The 22,571-nt window shown below is 47.6% G+C and overlaps 1 protein-coding gene and 1 long non-coding RNA gene across 3 annotated transcripts in view; one reads left to right on the top strand and one right to left on the bottom strand.

Annotated features, from left to right (window-relative positions):
• The window catches only part of LRRC75A (leucine rich repeat containing 75A), a 76,599-nt gene extending 69,946 nt beyond the window's left edge, over window positions 1–6,653 (top strand). For both annotated transcript variants that reach the window (XM_065694558.1, XM_065694557.1), the window contains exon 4: window positions 4,593–6,653. In XM_065694558.1, coding sequence (XP_065550630.1) covers window positions 4,593–5,178 — 586 coding nt within the window. In that variant the 3' untranslated portion in view covers window positions 5,179–6,653. The remainder of the gene's footprint in view (window positions 1–4,592) is intronic.
• Window positions 6,654–7,284: 631 nt separating this feature from the next.
• Window positions 7,285–16,548, bottom strand: LOC136022085 (uncharacterized). The gene is made up of 3 exons (XR_010616010.1): window positions 16,334–16,548; window positions 10,201–10,397; window positions 7,285–7,463 (listed from the first exon to the last, which is right to left on the bottom strand). It is a non-coding gene; the product is annotated as an uncharacterized LOC136022085 (long non-coding RNA).
• Window positions 16,549–22,571: the final 6,023 nt, after the last annotated feature.

Genomic DNA, 22,571 nt, shown 5'->3' with positions numbered 1-22,571 from the left:
ATCCTGGTGCAGGGGATGCTCTTGTGTGCACAGAAATTACTCTTCCCATCAACCACTTCCCAAGCTTGATGGGATAAGGAGGAACAGGCCTGTGGAGCTTGGTGCGGAGCCAAGGAAAATAGAGTGGGATTGGGAAAGATGGGTAAGCAAAGAGCTATTCCTGGAGCAGCCCGTGCGCTCGGGCATGCAGAGGGCTGCTGTGAGCATCACACACCACCAGCAGCAGCCTGCAATGACGGGAGAACAGGTAGGGAACATTTCAGCATCCCCTCAAGGGATGCTCTTATGATGCTTAAAACCAGGCTGTGCTGGAGCTGAGAAGTAGCCCAGGGTCTGGTCTTGCTAATGGTAATAGGAGATCTTGTTTAGGCTCACTGGAGGAGCAGGTTGGGCTTCTGATAGCAGGGAAAGTAAGTTAGCAATGGGGATGTCCAGGCTTTACAACATGAAAGCGGCAAACCTTAGCAAAACTGGAAGGCTCTTGGCATGAGAAGAGCCCAAAATAGTGAATTCCCACTGGCACTTTAGCTCTTAACAGCAAAGACTCAGGAACTGTTGATGTGTTCAGTGGTAAGCTTGCAATGGGCTTTAAAATGACATCTTTTTATATTTATACCTTTAACAATCCTCTTTGCCCTGAATCCAAGTCAAGAAGTGAAATCTTTCCATGCTATTGCTTTGTAAAGGCTGTGACCAACAGAGACTTTCAGCTATGCTGGTAATAAACCTCTATTTAGCGCGGCACTAAACAAGGAGCTGGGGAATAATCACAACAGGGGACACACACACTGGAGTGTCAATGTAAGGATGAAGTAAAGGGGGAGCATGAACTGTGGTGATCCCATGTAGGAATGCACGGCTCCAGGCTTTGGGAGGTCCAGTCCTGACCTGGGCTCTGCCTGCGTTGCTTTTGGACTTCATCCTTCACGTTGGGGTGAGTGTTGGGGTTCTTCAAACAAAAGAGGAGGGGGGAAAAGGGAAGCATCCAACCAAGCAGCATCACAAACCTGGTAACAGGAGCTTTTTGCATTCAGCTTGGGAAACAGGGTCATTTCCTTGCTCCTGGTGTAGGTAGAAGCCTTTCGCTCTGGCCCTTTCCCTAGATTGAATAAGGAGCAGCTACAGAACAACATACGCAGCACATATGGGTATATTCTGATATGCTCCCAGGCTGTGGGAGCAGCATCTTGGGGTCTCATGGCCACCAGCCCTTTTCCACACTCCTGGTGCTGAAGAGAAAGGGCCCTGTTCGAATTGCGGGGTTTCTCCTATTTCCCCCCAGGACATAGACCCAATTTCCTTTAGTTTTCTCCTGTTAAATCCCAACAAACCTGACTTCGGGTGTTCTGCTCTGGACCTCCCACAGAGCCCTTGATCTCAGCGATGTTCCCTGGCTGGGGCTTCATCCGAGCTCTTTGTACACGCTCCTTCCCTTTTACCCACTGGGAGTTGGGTGTTTGAGCATCAATGGGTGTCAAAGAGCCAAAGAAAGAGCAGCCTATCCTCATCTTCTCTGTCTTATTCATCCTTACTATCACATATACATTTTATATACACATAATATAGGATATTACATAATTATATATTATCTATCACACCTATATAATATAGTTATATTACATACACCTCCATCACATTCCTTATTTAAGCTAAATAATTCGATTTTCTTGTCTCTGGTCCTCCTCTGAGGCTGGGGGAGTTTAAACCCCTTTTGTCAACACTATTCCTAACAGCATTTACTGCATTTCTTCATGTTCCTTCCCACCATTCCCAAACTATCCCAGCCTTTTGCCTGTCATTTAAAGCAGGAGTAGGGACATTGAAAAGGCTCTTGAGGATTTACCTTGATCCCAGTGGTAGTGCAGGACAAGTCTTTTATCTCGGTGATTCATCAAATTCGCTCATTTTCAGCTGATGCTTTCAGTGGTTTTCTCACCTATATGTAGTTCTTCACTCTATGGGGCTGCCTCTTCTTCTTGAGCTATTCCTTTGCCCACTGCTAAGGAAGTGGCTCAATAGCCCAATTCTACTTTATTAGCTGATGCACGAGCAACTCATGTCGTGATCTGTGCTTTAGAGCAATGAAACCAGGAGGAAATCCCTTTCTTTTAATGCTCTTTGATCTAAACATCACTGTTCTCGTCCAGGGGAACGTGTTCTGGCCTGGGTTACTACTGCATGCAAACAGCTTTCGCATCAGCATCCTGCCAAAGTGTTATCAGGAGTTTAGTACATGATTGTATACCCAATCCTATCATTATGCTGGTCAAAACCCCACATAGTGTTTCCAGATGGGGGAAGAAAATCTGTCTCTTCCCCTATGGAATATCCTTATAAAATGAGAGGGTGAAACCAAGTGGGAGTAACTGATCCTGCACTAGAGCTCATAGGGATTTGTTTAAGGGTAAGCTCTTCCTGCAGAGCTTCGGAGCCATTCTGCAGCAAACTCTATGGCAGGGCTGAAAGTTTTCACAGCTGTTTGCTAGCAGAAACCCCCCTCATTTCCATGAGGAGCTGTGGAATATCCACACAACTATTCCTAGGAAATCGGGTTTGGGATTGCTTTGTTTCCCAAGGGACAGACTGAGCGTAGGCTGCTGCGGAACAGCAAACCCCGCCAGCACAAGCACAGGGGCTGCTCCAACCCGGTGATTCCAGAGATTTCCTCGGCCATGGATACAGAGTGCACAGCATCAGGGGGGAAGGCTACTTATACAAGCTAATCAATCCATTGCAGTAGGTATCAGCTAAATCCCTCTCAAGGGGAAACGGATGGAGCCCTAGTGAGGAATTCTCTTTTACTTGCTGGCAGAAGCTGTCTGCATGCCCCAAGGAAAAACCAAACGTGAAGCACTATTTGAAAGCAGCTCCAAACAATACAAGAGCTGCCCTGAAGTTATCCCTATTCCCCTTCTGTTATCCTCATGGATTTGCTAAGTTGAAGCCCCACAAGCAGTTACACGAAGGCAGGCGCGCAGCATCGCTCCGTGCTGGATGAAACAAGGATCAACCCCTAGATGCTTATTTTAGCCATGCTATTAAATGGTTCTCACTTCTTTGCAGGGAAAACCGTGCTTTATTTGACAGCGAGATCCCACTATAACCAGCTTTGCTGCTCAAGTGCTGCAAGACAAGAGTAATTTAGTTTGGATAGGTGGGAAGAGGTTATTACTGAGGCATCACCCCGAGGGCTCCAGCTTCTCTACTCCTCGCTTGCTGGGGCTGTTCCAGCAGTGATGCAGTGGTACAGATGGGAGAGCAATAGCTGCCAAAAGATGAGCATCACTTCATTTCTTGTCATAATAAATACACTATTTCATTGGTTTCTCCCCCCCCCCCCCCCCAAAGTCCCAATTGAGAGAAGCACGTCACATTAACAGCTATCTTCTTGCCCACATACAGGTTAAATGAGCCCTTCTAAAGGGATAAGTATAGATCCTGTTAAATTACTGTGGAGGTGTGCGTTTGAGGTTTCAGCTAAGCCAGCAAACCACGAAGTGCCACGCATCGCAGTGCCCCTGCAATGGGTCCCCAGGGCACAGGGGAGTTTAGGGCGAGCCCAGATTTATTGATCTACCCGCTGGAACTTGGCACTGCATCATTTAATGACAGGGTTTGCACTGCCGTAAGGAAAAGAACGACAGGAACTTCTTCTATTAAACAAAAGAGCACTAGCAGTAGTCTGACTTCTTTAAAGCCTTCTTGTTCTGCTACCAAGGGGTGCTTGAGGATGGATGTGTTCAAGGCTAGGTTGGATGGAGCCTCAGGTGACAGGGTCTAGTGTGAGGTACCCCCATTTATTGCTTACGGAAGGGGGGTTGGAACTGGATGATCTTAAGGACCTTTCCAACCCAAACCATTCTATGATTCAATGGATCCTGCCCCCAGGTAAGGTATTTCTACTGGAGCTGTTTGGTCCTACAAATCTGGAGCTATTTTCCTATGTTAAACAAGCTTTAAGACAAGAACTGACACTGTTAAAGTAGTCTGAGAAAGGCTGAGGAACTTGGGGCTGTTCAGCCTGGAGAAGAGAAGGCTGCGTGGGGACCTCAGAGCAGCTTCCAGTACCTGAAGGGGGCCTATAGGGATGCTGGGGAGGGACTCTTCATCAGGGACTGCAGTGACAGGACAAGGGGTAACGGGTTCAAACTGAAACAGGGGAGGTTTAGATTGGATCTAAGGAGGAAATTCTTTCCTGTGAGGGTGGTGAGGCACTGGAATGGGTTGCCCAGGGAGGTTGTGAGTGCTCCATCCCTGGCGGTGTTCAAGGCCAGGTTGGATGAAGCCTTGGGTGGGATGGTTTAGTGTGAGGTGTCCCTGCCCATGGCAGGGGGGTTGGAACTGGATGATCTTGAGGTCCTTTCCAACCCTGACTATTCTATGATTCTAAGTGAGGGCCTGACTCTTCAGATGAAGGGTGCTTAAGGTTCAAGGCCAGGTTGGACAGAGCCTTGGGCAACCTGGTCTAGTGTGAGGCATCCCTGCCCATGGCACTAGGTGATCTGAAGGACCTTTCCAACCCAAACTATTCTATGGTTCACCTTGTCACCATTGATTTAAACCAGCCTCTCCTTTTCTTCCCCCTGCTCCAGCTTGAAAGCTGTCCTGATGGGAAAGCCTCAGGACAACACGGTGGACTTGTCGGGCATCCCACTGACCCTGAAGGACCTGGACCGCGTCACGTCCTACCTGCAGCACAGCTCGGAGCACATCGACACGGTGGAGCTGTGCTTCACGGAGCTGACGGATGAGATGCTGCTGCAGCTCCTGCCCGCGCTCTGCATCCTGCCCCACCTCACCACCCTCTCCCTCAACGGCAACCGGCTCACCAAAGCCATCCTACGGGACCTCACCGAAGCCCTCAAGGACCCCAAGAAATTCCCCAGCATCACCTGGATCGACCTGGGTAACAACGTGGACATCTTCTCCTTGCCTCAACCCTTCTTGGTCAGCTTAAAGAGACGGTGCCCCAAGCAAGGGAACTTACCAACCATCCTGGAGTTCGGAGAGGGGCAGGTGAGCGATCTGGAGAGCCAGGATGGTCTGGCTGACAGTCAGGAGGACCTGCGAGCTGGACCAGACAAGACTGACCCCATAGGCTTGCAGCAGAGAGACAGAACAGTCGAGGGTGGGGAGCTCCCCAACTCGGAGCAAGGTGCTGCTACCCCACAGACGTGATGCCTGGCTCTCTTGGGTGGGCACGTTGAGCAAGGATGGCTTACAACTGAGCCCTCGGTGATGGAGGTTGATCCATACAGCTTTGGGAATCCAGCTTGCTGCCTTCCTCCTGTTCCATGTGTGTCAACTTGTTTTTCCTTTCAAAGAACACATAAAGGTGATCATGTTGAATACTTGTATTCTATGGAAGCTCACCAGGTATCTTTAAACACGAGGGATGTGCTGTGCTTTTTAACCTCTCAAAAACGCATCTCCAAGGTGGTGGAAGATGAGGCTCTTAAAAGAAATAGAGGGGAATAAGTGCCCAGCTTTAGCACAGGACTCCCTTTCCTTAGCACTGGGTCTAACCAGACCCAGCTGCTCTCCCATGTGTGATGGGCAGAGATAAACCTGAAATCCTTTCCAATCCCAGCTTCAGGAACGGCTGAGGAATAGTGTTATCTGCTGCGATACAGCACAAGCCTGACCACACACTGTTTGCGTTTGTCTTTACCCATAGGGAAAGCTTTGCTTTCCTAGTGTGGAGCTAAACCCCATCCCACAGTGTGCCTGGACACCACTCACCCTCCAGCCTTACCTGGAGCAGGCTGGCACTTGAGCCTGCCCACTACTTAGATGTAAAACCCAGTTTCCCCCCAGCCGTGCTGCTGTAGGACCTCCAGAGCTCTTCATGTGGTACCTGGAGCAATGCCGGGAGCATGTGAGCCGTTCTGGGGAGGGATCTGCAGGATCTGGAGCCGGGGCTCAGCTCAGGTTCATTGCTGACCTAAAGAGAACCCAATAATGGTTTATAACAGGAAAACAGCGCTGGGCTCAGCCCTGGGCCGCTGCCGGCTCACTCAGCTGTGTCCTTTGCCCGCTGGACCAGGAGTGCTTTGTTTCTAGAGCACAGTTTGAGGATTTTCCCCAAGAGACGTGGTTTCGATGGGATTTTAGATGCAAATGGCTCAGCCCCGAGCAGCAGCAGCCCTGGACCGGGCGCTTCGGCTTTCGAACCAGAATTCCATCTGATCCCAAAGCTGGGGGAGGGCAGAAAAGGGTCAAACCCTTCCCTCTCCCTTCTGTTCAAAGGCCCAGATGTGACTCCATTGCCTAACAGGGAGCCCCTTTCTACCTGTTCAAAGCCCTGCTTTACCCCCCCTTTCCCTGGCTCGCAGCAGTGACTCTGGCTTTGCTTTCTCTTGGTGCAAACATGGACTTTTGGCCATCTCCTTGGCTCTGTTCATTCGACATCACTGCACCAGGAAGCTGTTTCCACACTGTCAGTGGTTGTAGGTATCTTAGAAGAGACTCCGCTACTCGTTTTAATACACTTGGCACCGTTCAGTACGATTTGCATGTATCCAAGCCTTTTTCCTTCTTTTTTAATGCTAACTCGTCCCAAACAGGCATGAGAAGAGCTCTGCAGTGAATAAACTGTTCTGTTTGAATAAAGGAGCTATCCATCACCTAAATAAATGACAATGTTTAACAAAGCCCCAGCATTGAGTTGTGCCTCTGTACAGGGTGCATCCCCAACTGACAGCCCAGAGCATCCCAGTTATGACTGGAGGGTAAAGCAAGTGCTAAGTGATGCAGGGCTGGTTCTTCAGGGGGCTTAAGGGTCTCTGTAGGTGGCTGGAGAAATCAATAGCCCAGTTTATGGGCTTGATTCTGGGGGGGGGGGGGCACAAGGTGGATGTTGAAGCATCATTAAAGCAGCTGTAAGATGTTAAATGCCACCAATGTGCAAAACTGATGTGGGAAGAAGGAATACTGGGAATGGCAGATTGCTCCATACGGCGTTTGTGCTCAGTGCACTGAAGGAAATGCAAGCAGGGACTCTATACATGATCCTTGTTGCAGCACCCAAACCATGGTAGGGGACAGGACATGGGAGCAGGTTTGTCCTAACTCACAGGAGCCCCCTCCTGCAACACTTAGGGACTATTTTCACCATTACTAGAACTTTAATAAGGTATAAATACCTTTACATATATATTTATAAAGTATAAAAATATAGTAAAAATATAATAAAAAGTATAAAAATACATTTTATAAAGTATATTTTATATAGAGAGTGTGGTTTTATGTATATATATTACTTATACATACCAGGGGGTACAGACGAAGCAAGATGTGCTACACCAGGCTGACCAGGTCTCAGCTGCATCCATAACCATCAGCCCATCCTTGAGGAAGGTTTGTGCTTCTCTCCCTCCCCAGGATCCACACATGGGGGTCTCCTCTCCTGGGGCAGGCTGTGGGATGGAGCCTATAGAAGGTGTTTTGTTCCTATGGGAAGGCTGACAGAGACCCAGGGACAGGCAATGGGACACAGGCAGCAAATCCATCATCACTTCTCCATCCACCGCATGCACATATGGCCCTGCTGTGCCGGTAGCACATCCCTCGCGGGATGCTGTTAACTCAGCATGGGGGGGTTCATCAAGAACCAGATTTCTCCTTGCAAAAAGGAAACTTCATTAATTTATTCTATAGGAAGTCAGGCCCTGGCTTGCTCAGTACCTCAGTGCTCAACCCCTCCTCATGCACAGCTCAGGCCCCTCTGTTTAAATCACAAACCCCTTGCTGCAAGCTCTATATGTCCAGCTAAGTATTTACACAGGAAGCAGCCTCCCCGGGCCTCAGCATCACCTGGACCACCGGTTTGGCCATGCAAAGCCATAAACCAGAGGCTCTTTGCCTTTAGAGCGCTGCATCATCTACTGATGCTCTGCACGCTCAGCTCCCTCCCTGACACAAACCACCCAGGAGGCTGGTCCTGCTCTGCTCTTGCTGAGCTTCTACCTGCTGTGAAGAGCATCAATCAGGAGACACTTTGCACTTAGCAAGTTCTTTCTACAAGGGGCTGCCAAAAAGCCAACCCAAAGCTCCACTTCAGGCTGCAGAAGGCTTAATGCAAGGCTTTGTCCCCAGCGCTGCTGCTGTGAAATGCTGTGATTGCAGCCCTTGTATGATCACCCAAAGGATGAGCCTATGGAAGAAGACCCCACAGCCCTCTTTGCACCACTGGTACAGACCGGCTGTGCCAGTATCTCTGTGCCCAGCCAGGATTTAGCCCTTCTGAGAAAGGGAAATAACTAAAAAGGGCTTTTTCATCACTGTATTGGTGCATGTTGAAGCATTGCACCAAATTACTGACTTTCATAGGAAAAGCCAGCTCTAGTAGAGACAGTTACTATGGGATAAAAACAGGAGGCTGGAGCTAATCAGTCTCTTCCTCACAGTGTGCATTGGGTCAATTATTGCACTTCAGGATAATGATGATCCTGTGGGCTCAGTAAAGAGAGGAGGGGGTTTAAGCAAGCAGCATGAGATGCTTCCTTTCCCAGCTCATCAGCATCAAAACAAGCTTGGAGCTCACTCTATATATAATCAATGCTCCCTGTGCTGCTGCTCCTGGTCAGAGGCTTCTAAACAGCCCTAGGAGAAGTATTTGAGTACTGAAAATCACTGCTGTTAGACTATTACAGTTACAGAGGTCATTTCTTGTCTAAGAGGGGAGGAAATGGCCACCATCAAGTTAAAATGGCCATAAAGCACCCACGCCTGGTTTGGTTTGGTAGCTGTACCAGCACCACACAGCTCTGCCTCAGAACTGAGAGGAACTGGTCTGTGGGAGAAGATTTACACCTTCAGCGATGAAAGTGTAATTGGGAACCATTGCGCACCGGTTGAAGAGCCCACGCCAAGGGGATGCTGAATGGTAGGCGAGGAATGAGAGAGGCCTGGAAGGGCGGATGAGCTCCAGAGGGCTCATTCCAGCTGGGTTAGCTCAGGTTTGCACAAGCCTTGTTTGGGTTTTGAAGGTGATTATTCATTTAAAATGGGGCTTATGTGCTTGGAATCATAGAATCATGGAATAGTTGGGGTTGGAAAGGACCTCAAGATCATCCAGTTCCAACCCCCTGCCATGGGCAGGGACACCTCACACTAAACCATCCCACCCAAGGCTTCATCCAGCCTGGCCTTGAGCACTGCCAGGGATGGAGCACTCACAACCCCCCTGGGCAACCCATTCCAGTGCCTCACCACCCTCACAGGAAAGAATTTCCTTCTTAGATCCAATCTAAACTTCCCCTGTTTCAGTTTTAACCCGTTACCCCTTGTCCTGTCACTGCAGTCCCTGATGAAGAGTCCCTCCCCAGCATCCCTATAGGCCCCCTTCAGGTACTGGAAGGAGGTGGTGATGGTCACCTCCAAGCATGGACTGCACTGGAAAGCAAGGAAGCCACAGAGAGCATTGCTGGAGACATCGGGAAGCTCAGGAATACACTGGCCAAAAGCACGGCTTGCTGCTCATCTGTCCTTTGGAGAGGAGCAAAGACTGCAAACACCTACCTCAACCTGTCCAAAACCTACCCAGACCTCTCCAAACCCTTACCCAAACCCATCCAAAACCCTATCCAAACCTCTCCAAACCCTTACTCGAACATCTCCAAACCCCTATCCAAACCTCTCCAAACCCTTACTCGAACCTCTCCAAACCCTGACCCAAACCCCTCCAAACCCTCACCCAAACCCCTCCAAACCCTCACCCAAACCCCTCCAAACCCTTACCCGAACCCATCCAAAACCCTACCCAAACCTCTCCAAACCTGTCCAAAACCTACCCAAACCTCTCCAAACCCCTACCCAAACCCTTACCCGAACCTCTCCAAACCCATACCCGAACCCATCCAAAACCCTATCCAAACCTCTCCAAACCCTTACCCGAACCCATCCAAAACCCTATCCAAACCTCTCCAAACCCCTACCCAAACCCCTCCGAACCCTCACCCAAACCCCTCAAAAACCCTCACCCAAACCCCTCCAAACCCTTACCCTTCCCCAAACCTCCCATAGTGTAAAGGCCAAAAAGTAGCCAGAGCCCCTTTGTGTCCTCAGAAACACAACTACAGCCACGTTCCATTAACTGGGAGCGCATCACCAATAGCTGCCATTGCCAAGGAAACAGACTGACCTTATTAGCAGTATTCATGTATTAAGGCTGATGAGAAAGGGAAAGAAACCACCAACCTTGCCTCTCCAGCGCAGGGCTCCTGGGTAAGCAACAGGTTTAATCTCTTCCTAATGGAAACATTGCGGTGATCCCATTCTGCCTTTGCTCCGGGGGCAGCTGAGTTTTTAGCTGCCTGGGGGCTGTGCTCCACCAGCAGATACACACGGCAAGAGATGATCTTTGCGGCTCTATTGAGCATCTGGAACATTAAATCCTGCAGGGCAAAAGGGAAACCAGATCAGTCACTCACAGCCACCGGCCAGCGATGCGAGGGTCGCTGCTTCATAGAGCCAGCCCCATCTTCACCAAGTACTAATGCTCAACAGTTGTAAGCGAAAGATCTAATGGCCCTGCAACACAGAGCCTGCTGGGCTCTGGGGCTTCAGCCTTCCCTTTCCATGCCTTGGAGGAATAGAAGTCCTATAAGATGGAGTTAAAGCTCGGTGGGGATCGCTTCCCTCCCTCACAGCACCCCACAAGCAGTGATCGCACACATGGGTTTGCAGCCACACGCAGCACATCATAACTGCTAGTTCTGATGCAAAGTTAGACAATAAATAAGGAGCACGACAGGTTTGGGTCCTATTACATATATGGGAATCGAGGCAGCAATCCCTGACACGTAGGGCCCAGAGCATTCTTTGCTCTCACATTCACCCGTTTTCCTTACACCAGCACCCCCACATCTTCCCTGGTCTTTATTCAGGGGTTCCTGTGTACTCCTATAGGTACCCAGGAGGGTCTTTGGCCTGAGAACACAAACGGCTTTGCCTGCAGTCACTGAAGAGCTGGGCTTTCCCTGACGCAGCCTCCTCTCTGCCTTAGCAAAACCCAGCTTGGGTTCTATTTATCCCCATTCCCTTCTTAAGCTTTGAGGAAGAAACATCCATTTGCAGTCTGCAGCATGCGGAGGATTTCCCATGTGCTCCTCAGGGGCACCCAGCACTGCAGGGGAGAACTGAAACAGTGATTAAACTGCAAGGGGGGGGGGGGGTGTTTTCTTCCTTCCATCTGCATTTTGCACCCTCTGGGTTGTGAAGAAGGAGGTTGGTGGGAAAGAGCTGCTTGTGGGGAAGGGGGGGGAATGGAAAATAACCACAACTGCTGCAGGAGAGGGTGGGCTTCAGTGTGACGAACGTGGGGTTCAGCCGGTTGAGAAGCCGGAGAGCAGCAGCTTGGGTGACTCCTGCTGCCACTACAAGCAGGAACGGGGAGATGCAGAGCGTGGGGAGTGGGAAGAGGGTTTCGCAGGGACAGAGAAGGGTTTCTACGCTTGTCATGGGAGATGTGCAGTGAGCACCCTCCTGGGTGCAGGTACAACCCAACCCGTAAAGGCAGGAGCACTCCGAGCAGCCTGGAATAAAGCTACCTCACAGTCTCATCCCATTAGCCCAACTTTGGGAATGCTGAGCTGCCATGTCCCTGAGCAGAGCCACCAGCCCTGCGTATGCCCCAGGGTCCCTCCTTCCAAAACCATGATCAGGCCGCATACATCAGCCCATTCCCACCTAAGGCATAACACCCAGGGAATGCTTTTGAAGGCTGTGAGCCAGGTCACAACAAAACCTCTATGTACTCTGCTTATTGTGAGGAAAATCAGGTGTTGAGGGAGTGCTCCAGCCGCAGCTGGTTAAATAGAGAAGAAAGCAGCAGGAGCTCAGGAAGATGTTTGCAGGATGCTGTTTTCCGAGGGAGAAAGCGACTCTGGAGGGTTTGCAATAAGGGATACGAGACCGGAGAACACAGAGACCAAGGCAAATCTCACCCACGACATCTGGGATTAAAACCCATCCACATAAGAACCCAGTAGGAGGTTAGGCTGAACCTTTCAGCTGCTCTCATGCTACCTGGAGCCTGATATTTCCGCCCCATCCCTTATAGAATATGATGTCCTGGGTAGGAGAATCTGTTGCATTATTCATCAGCAGCTCATGCTGGTGTGTTTAGTGCTGGCCCTGGCGATGGCAAATAACCTGCTGGAGCTCAGCTAGGGGGGAAAACTTATCTATTGGCACCTGCAAAAGTAAGTGTTATCTCTCAAGGAATACCTGTTTTACATACAAACCACTGAGCATCGTTAGAAACCAGAGATGCTTTAGCTCTTGCTGATAAAGAGCTCTGAACCAACACGACACTGCAGTTCAGATGGGTGCAGGTCTTGGAATCATTCTTCTTGGTGGGGTGATACTAAAACACTTCAGGAGCCAGGAAAAGTGCCAGATGCCAAGCACTGGGGAGGAACAGCCTCTTGTGAGCAGGGATGGATGGATCAGACCACCTTCCCCTTGCAGCCCACCAGTCATCTCCCATATTTCAGCGAGCAAATACTGCACCCAACTGTGAAATCTCCCTTTTACTACAACCGTAATTATTATTATTATTAATAATAATAATAATAATAAATCTGATAGATCCTATTTGTTGATGCTTATGGCAATGCTACAGGTCTTGGCCAGGATGAGGGCTCTCTAGCAGCAGACACTGGACAAACACAACAGCCCTGACCACAGGCAGCACAGCATCCTTTCACCGCGCACTCAAAGCTAACCACCAGCAAAAGTAAGCCCCACAAGGGACTTCTTTAAAAGAAGGTGGATTTGGAGACCAGTTTTCCTGATTTACACTGCCTTTGGAATCCCATTGCAGATTCTGCTACGGAATCCTTGTGCCCTGCGCTAGGAAGAGCATCGAGGGGGTGCCTGCAAGGCTTGCGGCTCCAGGTATTAAGTTGGCAGATGAGCCTTCAGAGGTCACAGCTAAACGGAGTAATTTCATTGACTGCACCATTAATGGCCTGCCCAGCAGAAAGCTGCTGCATGATGGACAAGCAGTTAATTTACAACAGCTCTCTCCTAGGAAGCTTTATTACAGAGAAAGGCAGTAGCAATTGGCCAGGCAGCAGCGACTCCTGCTCCCCTGCTACCTGGTGAGACGGTCGAGCTTATAACAAGCTTACTGACCTCCTTTTTCAGGCACTGCAATAACCAATGGCTCCAAACAACATCAGAAAAGAATGGCAAAAAAAGAGCTGTACGACCAAAATCTGTCATTTATAGAGCTGAGTGCTTGCTGCAGATAAAATGGGGATGTTAGATCATTTCGTGGAGCAGCCATAATCACTAAGGTGGTGGGGAATGGAAGTATTACATCTGCTTTGCTTGTGCATCACCATTAACAAATGAAAGTGCAGGATGTGGCCACAAGAACAATCCACAAGAGCTTTGCTAACTGGAAAGGATGGAAGTGACTCTGGATCCCAAGCCGGCACTGCAGGACAGGCATTTAGGAATCCAGTGCCAGCTTTTTCCATTCGAACATCATAAGCCCAAGGCTCAACTACTCCTGATGGATGGGGAATTGGAGACACTTTGTTCATAGCCCCTTCTGGTAGTTTTGGGCTTGCATTTTCTATCTTCTCTAACCATGCGGAGGAGACAGCTGGTTTTAACCTGGGCTTAGTTTATGGTTGTAGATAAAACGAGACCTGATCTAATAGAGAAGACGCAACCTGTTCACCACCACCTTCAGTCATTCATGCAGAGTTCTACATACATTCCCTGAGTTTTCTGCTTCCTCGGCCTCTGCGCCATCTTCCACTCTTTGCTAGTTTATTAATTCAACCTGAGGAGAAAATAAACCTGCAGAGCCTGTACAGCATCCTTCAAGAAGGGGTCCCATCTGGCAGGCTGGGCTGAGCAATCAGTTGCCTCTCGAGTAAGCCTATTGCATGCTGCATCTCTTAGAGAGCTGTTAGTGGAAACAGAGGCAGCATTTGAGGTTTACAAAAGAAAAGGGGACAAAGATTGTGCCAAGAAGGGGACAAAGACTGGGACAGAACTCACTGGGATGTGGCCCATGCATTTAGCACTCGTTTTACCGGGTATGTGCTGCGAGGCTTCTCTACTTCTGCTCTCCCCATAGCTTGCTGTGTTACCTGTCAGCTGTGTCCTTCCCTAAGGGAAACCAGGGCTCCCCTTGGTTTGTACAAGCCTTTGTGGAGATGCGCAGTGAGGAGGATTTTGCACCCCAAGCAGCAGCTGAAGGCCTCCACCAGCACCACAAGCAACAGACACGTTAAACGCAATGCGAAATCACAGCTGCATGATTAGACCTCCAAGCACCTCATTACAGGCATAATGGATAAACAGCAACCCAGGTATACCTGGAAAACCACAAGATAAGGAAGGGACATTGGCTGTAACACATACAGACAATCCTGCATCATCATAAGCTGCATCATTACAGGAACGAACCTCTCTTTTCCTCTTTGGCCTCTTGTCATGCTATTACACCCAGGTAAGCCCTGCAATTCCAGCTGGTCTTATATAGATGAAACACAAGGCATTGTAAAAGCAACCTCTGAGCACCACGGACATCCCACTTTGGTACATGATTCCTGCTGAATCCTGCACAGAAATGCAGGCAGAGGTGGACAGATTACCAAGCACACAAAGTAAAAGGCACCTGCTTCAGACTGTGCCTTTACGCATCACTTCCCAACAGAACTTCACCATTCCGTGCTTGCTCTATTTCAGCTCCTTCGCTGCTTGTTAAAAGCTGAATTTAAAGGCTAAGCGCTTTTCCAACCACTCTGGGGGAAGCTGGTCCTTCTTGCAGGCTCAGAGCTCCCCTCCACCACGTGCACCGGGAACAGCACAGAGCTGCAGGCTAAGACACAAAGCTCAGCCTCTCTTTGTGCCCTCACTCGCTTCCCTTTGCCATGAGAAGCTGCCAACTGTGTTCAAGTTCATTGCAAGAGATGGAAAAAGACAAACAGGCGAATTATAAGGGGGAGATGTTCAGAAGAACAAAGCATTTACTCCTCCTTTCCAAGCAGAGGAGAGGCTTTGCAAGCGCGCTCAAAGCCAACCGGGGATCCACATTTTCCCAACAACTGGCAAAAGTTGCAGTAAAACTCACTCCATTGTTCAGCCAGGATAAAAGAGCAATAAACCAAAGCACCAGAACAGCCTAAAGCATTCAGTACCTGAAGGGGGCCTATAGGGATGCTGGGGAGGGACTCTTTATCAGGGACTGCAGTGACAGGACAAGGGGTAACGGGTTCAAACTGAAACAGGGGAAGTTTAGATTGGATCTAAGGAGGAAATTCTTTCCTGTGAGGGTGGTGAGGCACTGGAATGGGTTGCCCAGGGAGGTTGTGAGTGCTCCATCCCTGGCAGTGCTCAAGGCCAGGTTGGATGAAGCCTTGTGTGGGATGGTTTAGTGTGAGGTGTCCCTGCCCATGGCAGGGGGTTGGAACTGGATGATCTTGAGGTCCTTTCCAACCTTAACTGTTCTATGATTCTATGACTGCGACAGTCAGGAGATGCAAGCTGACTTTCACTAAAGCTCTCTTTAGAGCAGAGCTCCAAACCTCAGCTCCCATCAGAGCTAAGTCAGGTAAAGCCATTTGGTGGCATAGAAAGACATCTGCAATGCAATAAATGAACCAAGCCCTCAGTGCTGCTGGGGGAAAAGCTGGCACCCATCTCAGAGGTAAACTCAGTCTTCTGCATGCGTCTCACTGCTGAGACTGCTTTCATTCTAGCTCATTAAGCAGAGTGGGTATCGCTTCTTTAGGAAGCAGTAGAAGGCAGGAGCTATATCCCCACACTACACAGTGCACACAATGGAACTGCAGCTCTAATCTAGGAGGTGCAGCCCAATCTTAGCAGCTCAGGTCTGCACATCAGCAAAATGACCCATCTGATGGGCAGAGTCTGCTCCAATCTGCCAAGAGAGCCTCATGTCAGTTAGTCCCACACTAATTCATGGATTCAGGGATTAAGCCAGCCTTCCCTGACGAGAAGTGCCAAGCAAGAGTCAAACAACTGGTAATATCTGACAGGAATTAAGCAACACCATATACACACACAAAACATCACCTCTGCTGCACAGCTCTTACATGTTTAAGTTTCTAAAGGTCTTTAATCACTGTGTTCTTACAAATCATCCATTTCTTTCCCTCCTCACCCACCCAAACTCCTTCTAAAGTAACAGACACCAACAGCCCCCTCTTGCAACCCCTCCGTGCACAAACAGCAGCATTTCCCCACGGCCGGCAATTATTTCCATCTCCCCTCTTTAATTCCTAGGAAAACCTGACAAGTGTGATCAGGATTTCTCCAGGAAATCAAGAGTTTTTCTCACCTGCTTTCATTTTCTCTTGTAATGGATGTAGGTGCCACTTCTTCCTCCTCCTGCAGGCATCACCTGCCTTCCAGTCTGCATCTTCAGAGGCTCCTTGCTTAACTGTCCATCAGAAACGCATCCCTTACTCCTTGACTACTTCCAAACCCACCCAGCACTGCCCTATTCCTTCCTTGGAGCACAATAATTTAGTATTACATTAATAAAGTATTGGATTTTGCTAAGGGAAGAAAGAGAAAGAAAACCCAAGATCCTCACCCTATGCACGAGCACTAAATGGGAGGGGAGTGTTAGAAACGAAATGGAGATAAACAGCCTCACCTGAGGCCCCCAACAAGCACCAGATGCTCAATCAATGACTCAGCAAACGGCCTGACCTCCAGCCAAGCCCTGCAGCAGCCTTGAGGCTTTTAATTGCCTTAATCAAGCTCTGATGTTGTTCAGCACAGATTGGGCCACCCCTTCTTGCAAGGACCTGCAGACCTTGGTTTTCAACAGGTGACCACGTTGTCAGGGGCTGGGGGGGACTGCAGGTGCCATTTTCATCGCTCTGATTAAGAGCTGTGAAGGTGAGAAGTGTCTTGACAGTTTAAATCTGCTTTCATAGTTACAGTTCTGCACAAATATCCCCTCTGAATAGGCCAAAACTCCACTCCCACAGTGACTGGGCTCCTGAATGTGCTTCTCCAGAGCATGTAAGGGGGAAGAAGCTTCCCCAAAGCATCATTTCACTGCCACTTTCCACTTCTTTTTTATCCCTTTCCTCCGACTTCCACGATCTTCAATTTCCTCCATGTACTTCACACATCCTTTTGCAGCATCCCATCTGCAAACCCACTGCCTTGACTTGCTGCTCCCTTGGACTTAGGGGTTCTGGAAGCAGAGCTGTACCAGAAACTCTTTCCATTGACACAAGCTAATGAGTGTTCACTAAACCACTGAGAAACTGACCCCCAAAACCTTCACCAACAGCCACCCAGAGCAGCGGCAGCCATCAGACCAGAGCTGTGCCTCCATCCATGTAACCAGCTCCAGGTACCACATCAGGTGTCATTGCTGTTACCTCGGTCCTGCTCTTCTCCACCCTGAAACCCTTCTTCTTCCTCCTCTTTAGCCTCTGAGCTGCTGATACACTGGCAAGAGGCACAGCATTGCTCCCATCTCCAAAGACTTGTTTGAAGCTTTTAAAGCAGGAGCTTTGAAATACCTTCTCTTTGACGTGGTCTCCTGTTTTGGACTACCAAATAGCCTGCTGCTGACACAAGAGCTTTATATTGCCCCTGCAAAGACAGGGTATCTTCCTCCCCCCAGTGCAGAAGCATACAGGCTGGTTGAGAGATGACTAGAAACATACATGATCAGATTGAAAGCGCACATACCTTGGTGCAGCATCCTCCCATTACCTTCAGAAATCACTGCACTTCAAAGCTCCCAGCTCACCCCTTGCCTTGACACGATTCTCATCTTCACAGCAGGTATCTTCTGTATTCCCATCCCCAGGAGCACTTGGCACAAAGACTTTATTATTTACTGCTATGGTTGAAGGTAATAAACACCAGATTGGACAGAGGTCAGTAAAAATGCTTCCTCCAACTGACCAAATGGGGCTTCCCTTTTCTCACCCCCGCTAAGCAAGGCTCTCATCTCCAGCTTCTTAATCTGTAATGAGGAGGTAAAACTGCTTCATGGGAACGCTGGCAGACCAGTTCAAGATTATCTGATGGAGGCACAAGAGATGTAAAGCGCTATATAAAGCATTTCATCTGTTGTTGTGGGCCACATTATATTGCTGTGCATATTCATAGATCACCAATACATCAATATCACCTTTGCCGCCAGATAAGAACCAAATACCACTCAAATCTTGACCCAGGTATTTAATAAAGTTTAAACTGTTCAGGACTATTTATTATATGGGTGATAAGCTTAGACTTAGCTAGGAAGGTATCTCTGAATGTGCTATCAAACCTCAGCCCTATTCCACAGTTATAACTTCAGTGATAACTGCACTGAACACAAACCCATAGGCAATGCAAACAAATCAACTGCAGCCAGCATGTGTACAGAATACAAGAGAAATGAAGCAAACCAAACCTGGAGAATCCTCCTAAAGGATAAGGAGAAAGCACAAACAAGGAAATCACTCGGAAGACTAAGAAAGAAATTAAAAGCATTAAAAAACCCACGGGCAGCCCACCAGAAAGCCATAAGCGGCTTTAGAAATATGGATTATTGCATTGTTTAGAGAGCTCACGGTGCAGCTGTGCTATGCACTTATAGCAAATCATTACAACTAAAAACGCTGTTACAAAGAAAATCCAAGTATTGACTCGCAAACATCAGCAGGAGTCCAACACCCAAAAACCAGCATGTGCAGGAAAGGTCTGAATTCTTAGAGCTGGACCTCTGAATGTTCCAATTTGATTCAAACAGCAGCATTCCAAACCCAATCTGCAGCCTAGAAATGATGCTCCCGTGTGTGTTCTGCTCAGGGTTTGCAGCTCCACACACAGGTACTGGGCTGGGAGATGTCCATTGACTTCAGCTGAGCTGATGCTCAACACACACCACTAAGGAACCGCAGTAGGGCTTCAGCAAGCAGCTGGGCTGAAGTCCCTCCAATCACTGCATTGGAGTGAAAAGCAGATAATCCTTCATGTAGTTATTTTTTACTAAAGAAACCTGAATTTTAACTCTTTTGTCTTCTAATTATACACTTTATTCACACAGTCTTGTGTCACTGATGTCTGCTTAAACCAAAACCACTTTGGGGCTGGGACTGCTTGCATAGCATCAAAGAAAACAGAGAGGTTCACCCCTTGCTGGTGCTGCACTAAGAACCATTATTAACAGCCAGAAGAAGAGGGATATTTTCACTGTGCAAGGCATGCTCTGCGTGTTAAAGTTGCAAATCTTATTAGACAGCCAGGAAGGAACCAGCAGTAAAACTGTGTATCCCCAAACATGATTCTCCCAAGGCTGTAAAATCTTTCTCTACAATAAACCTGAATTTGATCACTGCACCATCTTGTGGGCTCCAGCTTCAGCAGATAACACAGGGCAAACGTTATTCTCCCCCTTCCTGAATTAGAGGACAGGAGCACAAAATGCTTTTTGTTCTTTAGTTCTGTCCTTCTTGCATGCTGGAAATCAAGTTCCACCCATTAAAATCTCACAGTTTTAAGTACTGGGAGCAGTTGGTAACATTTGCCCAAAAACTTGATTTTGAACATAAAATTCAGACACTAAATTACATGAGCTGACAAAATAAGGTGCATGTTTGTCGTCCTACCAGACCACTAGATGAAGTGTCAGCCTTGTTCTTCATAGGAAGACATGAGATGTGACAAAGCTTTGGCAGCACAAGGTCCCTCAGAAGCTATGAACAGCACTGAGCCTGCATGAGAAAGGTCAAACACCCCCCAGCTGTTTTGAGCCTCCGCTCCTTGCTCTGAGTTGCCTGTAGCATCTGAGATTACAACAGACAAAGCATCTGCTAATGTGGCAGTTGGAAGAAAACAAACCCATACATTTCCCTGGCACAAAACTAGTATCATCTCAGTTGTTCTTGCTAGAGAACAGCAACTCCTCTGATGGTGCTTTGCTTCTCTTTCACCAATTTAAATAAGGGAGACCAGAGGTGAAAAATTAACTGCTTTTCCATCTGCCTTCAGGAGAAAAGGAGTGAAGCTTCCAAATTTAGGGCCTATTTTGTTCTGAAAAGGTAAAATACAGTGTACCCCTTCCTCCCGTCTCATTATGTGGCTACAGCCAGCTACAACTGATTGAGCTGAAACAGCAGCTACCAAGCCAAGAAAGAACATCTTTAGATTTTAGCTAATAGCTGAGATGTATTAATTATAGTAATTTATGGGTTTGCATGAGCGATTTCAATGCTGATGGAGATCTGACTGCTTTATACTACTAATCAAGAAATAATGATGATAACCAGCACTTATAGGAAATGTGGAGCTTGTGATGTACAAAAAGGAAGCCAAACACTGGCAAGGCATCCTCTACACCATCGCATACAGAAGGGAAGATGCAAACAGCAAGGCTACTACACGGAGCAGCTACTCTCCATCAGGTCAGCAGTCAGAGCACGTATTCTACAGCTAACACGTAATCACTGTGTTTTCTCTCACAAATGAATTACTACATGATGTTGCCACCTCTCTTCTTGCTAAGAGCTGGCGCTCAGCCACGCTGAGCTTCACTGGTTTTTCTTTCTGCTTTAATCCTCTCATCTATTTCAGATGTATCCATGGTTGTTGGCTGCTGCTGAGTGCCAGGGCCTCCTGCCAACTGTTCTCTTAAACCTTTAGAAAAGCCAAAATAATGGTATTTTTAAATCAGGATCTTTTTATTCCTGTTGCTTATTCCCCAACACTGTGAAGTTGATGTGCTCCAAATGTAATCAAAACAGAATGACTCCATTTCTCCTCCCCCCAAGCACTGTGAGATGAATAGTGAGATTATCTCAGCTCCCCTGAAAGATCACAGTAATATGGTTAGGCCCTCTATTTTGTTCCATATTCCAATAGGAATAACACTTTTCCATTCATTCCTTTTAAAACCCCAGCCTGTTAGAGGATCCCTGGTGAGGAACTTTGGTTTTGATGAACACAATAAACAAGTAATACTAAAATGAAACTCATGAATAGTTAACTATAATAGATACCAACTTGTAACTTCAAGAAACCCAGATAAACACTTTCTTGTTCACAGAAGTATTCCCAGATCAACTCTTCTCCATTTTAATAGTTCTGATACATACTAGAAAGAACCAAGCAATTAAAAAACCAAGTTGCAGCAAACCCAACTTGAGCAAATTAAAGTCACATAAGAATTTGTTGAGTTGTTCCTGTTTACTAAGGGCATTTTGCTCTGAAACCATTTTTAGTTCTAATGCGTATTACACCATCTAAGAAAGATCTTCTGTTGACATGTTCTAATACACAAGCTCTTAAGATCAGGCAAAAATAAATTCTCTTTAAATGCCGGGAACAGAATGTAATTCTATTTTAAAATGTCAATTAAAAGGAACATTGGAGTAACCTGTTCTTCCAACTGCTCAAATGCATCAGATAGATAAAAAGAAACTAATTAGTTCCAAACACACTTTACATACTCCACAGACACAGCCCTGTGATGCCAGATGGGGAGCATCGAGTCACAGCCCCTTCCTTCTCCCTGAGATCAGTCAGGAGGTAAATCAGCCAAGAAAACAGATCCAGGTCTTTGCAGTTGGGGCAGTCCCTGAAGCCTCAGCTGTGAGCCAGGACGAGAGTAACATTTATGTCCCACTGTCACCATTTTTCTTTCCCATGTCCCATGAAAACAAGCAAGCTTGTGCTGCCAATAGTGGTTTTATGGACTACAGACACCCTGGCTAGCATTCCTGCTTTGATGGCAGCAAAGAACTGTTCACCTAAATTACTACAGTAACTATTACTCATGAGAAAATACCTATTTTTGACTGTTTTGTTGCCTGTCCTGAATGGCTTTTTAATAGCCACACCCCCTCTGGCAACATTCCCAGCTGGGTCCAAGCTTCATTGCTTTCAGAAGGAATACCAAAGTATCTTTTACCTGGAGCTGTGCAGTTAACATTCCTTCAGCCCTTGCTGGCACAGAACGATTGTGTGCTCACAAGGAACTAGTATCTTAATGAAGTTCACCTCAGAAAGCACACTAAAAGCTGTACGAAAATCTTCCACTTGCTGACACCAAGTGGGCAAAATGATCAGTAACATCTGCTGGACATGCTCAGTCACTCCAGCTTTGATGAAACTCTTACATTCCACACCTCCTATAGTTGTAGAGTATGAGCCTCTTTTCCCTTTCTCTACATCTGGTCATTAGATTCACACATTTGGACCATTACTTAGAATGCTACTGCTGCAGGGACAGATTCTGCTACATCTATAGTAGACTTCAAAAAAGACTGAGGCCAAAATAATGAAGAAATGGCCTGGAAACAAGCTACAGAAATAGCTGTATTTGCTCTTCTTGCTGTAGAGGTATTTAAGGCCTTGTTTCTCCAGTAATTACAGCAGCAGTGTAAGCATCACTTGTTTAAACTGCTTAAAGTAAACTGCCAAATACCAGATAGATGCTGACACAACTAAAACCTAATTATCTGCACCAATTACCCTGCGGTGTGTATACATCTCCTTTATATTATAGGGAATTCTACGAGTGCTCAGCATGGCTTTTAAAACTGTGTCGTGGAATG

The sequence above is a fragment of the Lathamus discolor genome, chromosome 14 (genome assembly GCF_037157495.1).
Source record: "Lathamus discolor isolate bLatDis1 chromosome 14, bLatDis1.hap1, whole genome shotgun sequence".
NCBI classification, from domain to species: Eukaryota; Metazoa; Chordata; class Aves; order Psittaciformes; family Psittacidae; genus Lathamus; species Lathamus discolor.
The sequence above is the reverse complement of the archived record's forward strand: the minus strand, read 5'-3'. Positions and strand labels throughout refer to the sequence as shown.